The sequence below is a fragment of the Amphimedon queenslandica genome, unplaced genomic scaffold, assembly GCF_000090795.2.
Source record: "Amphimedon queenslandica unplaced genomic scaffold, v1.1 AMPQUscaffold_9363_Cont18634, whole genome shotgun sequence".
NCBI classification, from domain to species: Eukaryota; Metazoa; Porifera; class Demospongiae; order Haplosclerida; family Niphatidae; genus Amphimedon; species Amphimedon queenslandica.
The window spans coordinates 1-3,587 of record NW_003550365.1 but is presented as its reverse complement, the minus strand read 5'-3'; the positions used below and the strand labels follow the sequence as shown (position 1 = coordinate 3,587).

Here is a 3,587-nt window from a genome sequence, read left to right as displayed (position 1 = left end):
TTATTAGAACTATTGTAAAAAAATAAAAGTCAATGACATTTAAATAAAAGCCATCTTACATATTATTAAACTTCCAAAATACACAAGAAATGTTTCTACCATTTAATGACTGCAAAAAATAGAATTTAGCAGTAACACTAATAATAAAGAATTAATCTAATATACCTGTTGTACATCTGACAGATTGAATGTTATTGTCACTGATTCATTAAAATCATTAGTATTGCAGGTATCATTACATCTGACAGTTGAAGGTATGACTGGTGATATAAGCTCATCATCATTTGTAGGAGAAAGGACTGATAGGTCTTCATATACAAAGGATGCTACTGTAGCTGGAACAGCATTTAATATTGCATTTGGTAGTGTTAGAGTGTTGCCATTATAATCAATTGCTGTGGCCTCTTCATCAGGGAAATCTTCAATCTGTTTAACGTTTAGAACTACAAGCAATGAACAGTATTAGATACACTAACATTGAGGTATAGTTCTTACAAATACTGTCAGTAGAAAGGGACAAATCCTGTCCTACATTAAGTGCAAAATTGTCCAATGTCATTAATAGCTGGCTAAAAATAGAGATACCATCCTATGCATGATATTCATACAATTGATTTTATTTGAATAATTAATTATACCATCTTATTTGAAGCCATCTGTATTATTTCACTAGCAATATCAAGCACTATCTAAAAATAGGAATTTTAATAGTAACTATTTTGTAAAGTGTACACTTTGTGCTAAAGGCAATGATGCATATGCAAGGTACACCGTACATGTACCTGTGTTGTCTCATTATCTGATTCCATATTGCTGTTTTTGATGATGAAGTCCAGTAATACAATGCTTTGAGCTGCTGGAAAGTCATTGAGTTGTTGTGATAGTGATTTAAGAGCAACATAATGCGATATATTAATCTACATGTATGAAGGTATGCCAATAATGAAGGCAGTGTTTGATAACAATTATATCAAATTACTTTTGACATTATTTCTATGAATTGCTTACTGACACTGCAGTTAATTCGACCCCAACTTCCATTAAGATCACAATATCTTGTGGCTAAATAGAAAATAATTGGTTGATTTAATACAAGTGACACTAACCATTAAATGTTCCTTTATAACAAGTACCATTTGCCCATTGTCCTGGTTTAGTGCTTTCCCATTGATTAGTTTCTGGGCAGTTCATTAAAGAAAGAGAGAGAGAGGGAGAGGGAGAATTAATATGGGAGAAAGATGTTGCTGCAACAATTGAAGTTACTGCAGGCATTGTTGTTCTAGATAGAGGAGTAAGTCCACTGTTTGAGGAGTGAGGTCTAGATGATAGGATATGCATTGATGACGTAGAGTTGAGTTGAGAAGCAGATGACAGTACTGAAGTAGACTTTGATGATGTAGCTTGTATACTGAAAGAGTTGAGTTGAGAAGCAGATGACAGCATTGAAGTAGGAAGAGAGAAATCTGATGAATCAGATATTGATACTGATGAATTGACAATGGAAGGTAATGATGGTGAAAGAGGGAGAGATTTTGATGATGATAATGAGGAAATAATTTCACTAGGTTCAGGCAGTTGTGATGATGCTGCTAGTGGCAAAGAAGTAAGAATGAGAGGGGTAAGTTCTGCTGAAGAATTTGAAGTAGGAGAAGATGAAGTTGGCTCACTGATAATACATATTGTTTGATTACTTGACAAGCGGCAAGTTTTCACAACATAGCTTAAGCAATGGCCGCTAGTTGAATAAAACCTACCCAGCTGATTTAGAACTATCCTTGTTGATCTTTGTAGATTACTACAAAAATTTAATTGTACAATATAATTCAAAACCTGAACCATCCCATGGGTTATAGTTACAGGACATGCACTGTCATACTCCTTCCACAGAAATCGTAGCATAGTGATATAATCATTTGTCTCGAAAGTAACACAATTTTTACCCACTTCTGATCCTGTGTAATTTTAGTGAGTGTTCAATATTTCAGAGCAGATTATTGACTTACTATTGAAGGTAAAGCATTGTGAAAAATACGACCAGCCACCACTGTGGTATATTCCACGTAAGGAAAGGACATCAGCATCACTAGAACATTCACTACTTACAGTGAAATTAAATGTTAGATCAAAGCGAACTCCATCAGATCGGTAAGTGAGACAAGAAAATAGCAACAGCAGCAGAGTCTCGAGCAAAGTCGACATCATTGTTAGAACATACAACTGTTAGAAGAGTCTAGTATGCTGAAAATCCTAATTTGTTGCCTCCTCTTATGGATACAGGAAGCCCGATGAGCTCTCAGTTGAATAGGATCTGGGTTTGGGATAATCACGTGGGTGATGGGTCAAAATCAAAACATGGCGGTGAATTTATAACCAAAACGAACCACAGTCCAGGGATGATACATACAGTCCTCGTTGTTCTAGTACTGGTATCATTGGGTAGCCCTCAGTCTAATGTATCTCCAATAGACTTCAACACACCTCAATCCTGTAGCCATGATACTCAGTACTTCTACCCTGGAAACCTCTCCTGTATCTCTTGCCCACCCAACTCTGTCACTTCAAGCAATGGTGAGTGTTCATTCCTTCACTGTCCCCTATACTTATAATAATGATAGGATTATCCTGTAACTGTGTGACTGGATACAGACAAACCTCTAACATTGGACCAGTCACTTGTGAGGCCTGCCCTAATCTCAGCTCAGTAAGAAAATTTGTATGTATGTATATATACATTATAATAATAATTATACTGTACCAAAATAGTAGTAGTGTTAAGATTGGGGTTGTTAAGGTAGGTTTACAATAATTATCTGTATCTTCAGCATTTACGTCAGTTCTTAAGACCAGCCCCAGGTTGATGTTACATTGCGTTTTGCAACTGATGCAATGGGTGGAGTTACGTCAAGAGTAGATAATAGTTACTACTCTTGGTTACGTGTATTGTAAATGTAGCAGTAATGAGGATTGACGTGTACCTATAACTAGGTTAGATCTGATGATGGTTTGTATTGCCTCACTTGTCTGTCTCCATTGATATACACTGGAGGGACTTGCACTGGCTGTGAGGATCAGACTTCTATATTTGGTAAGTGAAAGAGGGGGAGAGGGAGAGTGAAAGGAGGTTTTGCTACTGTGAAATAAGCATTGATAACACCTACATGTACATAATGTACTTTGTACCTGTACATTATGTTCACAGTTTTGTTTGCTCCTTTTATTTTGCTAAGGAGAGCTCCATCCAATTACAAAAAAAAAACAAACATTTCATATTGAATTCAATGTTTTGATGGTTTATTTTTTAAATCTTTACCTATTATAGTTGACACTATTCCCATCAACCGTTCATCAACTGGAGACAGAAGGTGCCAAACATGTCCAGTTAGCACGATTGCTGACTCTAGCAAGAAGCTCTGTATTCCTTGTGGTATCAGTAATTGCTCCAACTGCCTCTCATTCACTAATGGAGTCTGCTTCACTCAACCACTCACTCCTCCTACTTCTACTCCCTTTCCATTTTATTCTAATTTCAGTTCTTCCCTTGCTCTATGTAACGTACGTATTGAGTGTCTGGTTTCATTCTAATTTAT

General features: G+C 36.2%; 2 protein-coding genes across 2 annotated transcripts; one reads left to right on the top strand and one right to left on the bottom strand.

Annotated features, from left to right (window-relative positions):
- Positions 1–23: 23 nt before the first annotated feature.
- Positions 24–2,156, bottom strand: LOC109590862 (uncharacterized). The gene is made up of 8 exons (XM_020006722.1): positions 2,004–2,156; positions 1,107–1,952; positions 980–1,062; positions 783–917; positions 639–689; positions 496–589; positions 166–443; positions 24–109 (listed from the first exon to the last, which is right to left on the bottom strand). Exons 2-8 carry the CDS (start codon positions 1,897–1,899, stop codon positions 56–58), a joined length of 1,488 nt encoding a protein of 495 aa, XP_019862281.1. The 5' UTR covers positions 1,900–1,952; positions 2,004–2,156; the 3' UTR covers positions 24–55.
- A 129-nt stretch (positions 2,157–2,285) lies between these two features.
- Positions 2,286–3,582, top strand: LOC109590861 (meckelin-like). Its single transcript, XM_020006721.1, has 4 exons — positions 2,286–2,568; positions 2,616–2,701; positions 2,986–3,085; positions 3,320–3,582. The coding sequence occupies exons 1-4, from the start codon at positions 2,286–2,288 to the stop codon at positions 3,580–3,582; spliced, it is 732 nt and encodes a 243-aa protein (XP_019862280.1).
- Positions 3,583–3,587: the final 5 nt, after the last annotated feature.

What these genes read in the sequence shown, in the direction of transcription:
- LOC109590861 (XM_020006721.1), top strand. Translation starts at nt 2,286, where the DNA reads ATGAGCTCTCAGTTGAATAGGATCTGGGTTTGGGATAATCACGTGGGT. An exon ending in CTCTGTCACTTCAAGCAATG is followed by an intron (nt 2,569 to 2,615) that starts GTGAGTGTTCAT and finishes TAATAATGATAG; the next exon opens with GATTATCCTGTAACTGTGTG. An exon ending in GGATCAGACTTCTATATTTG is followed by an intron (nt 3,086 to 3,319) that starts GTAAGTGAAAGA and finishes TACCTATTATAG; the next exon opens with TTGACACTATTCCCATCAAC.
- LOC109590862 (XM_020006722.1), bottom strand. Translation starts at nt 1,899, where the DNA reads ATGCTACGATTTCTGTGGAAGGAGTATGACAGTGCATGTCCTGTAACT. An exon ending in TTATAAAGGAACATTTAATG is followed by an intron (nt 1,063 to 1,106) that starts GTTAGTGTCACT and finishes TTTTCTATTTAG; the next exon opens with CCACAAGATATTGTGATCTT. An exon ending in CCTTTCTACTGACAGTATTT is followed by an intron (nt 444 to 495) that starts GTAAGAACTATA and finishes CATTGCTTGTAG; the next exon opens with TTCTAAACGTTAAACAGATT.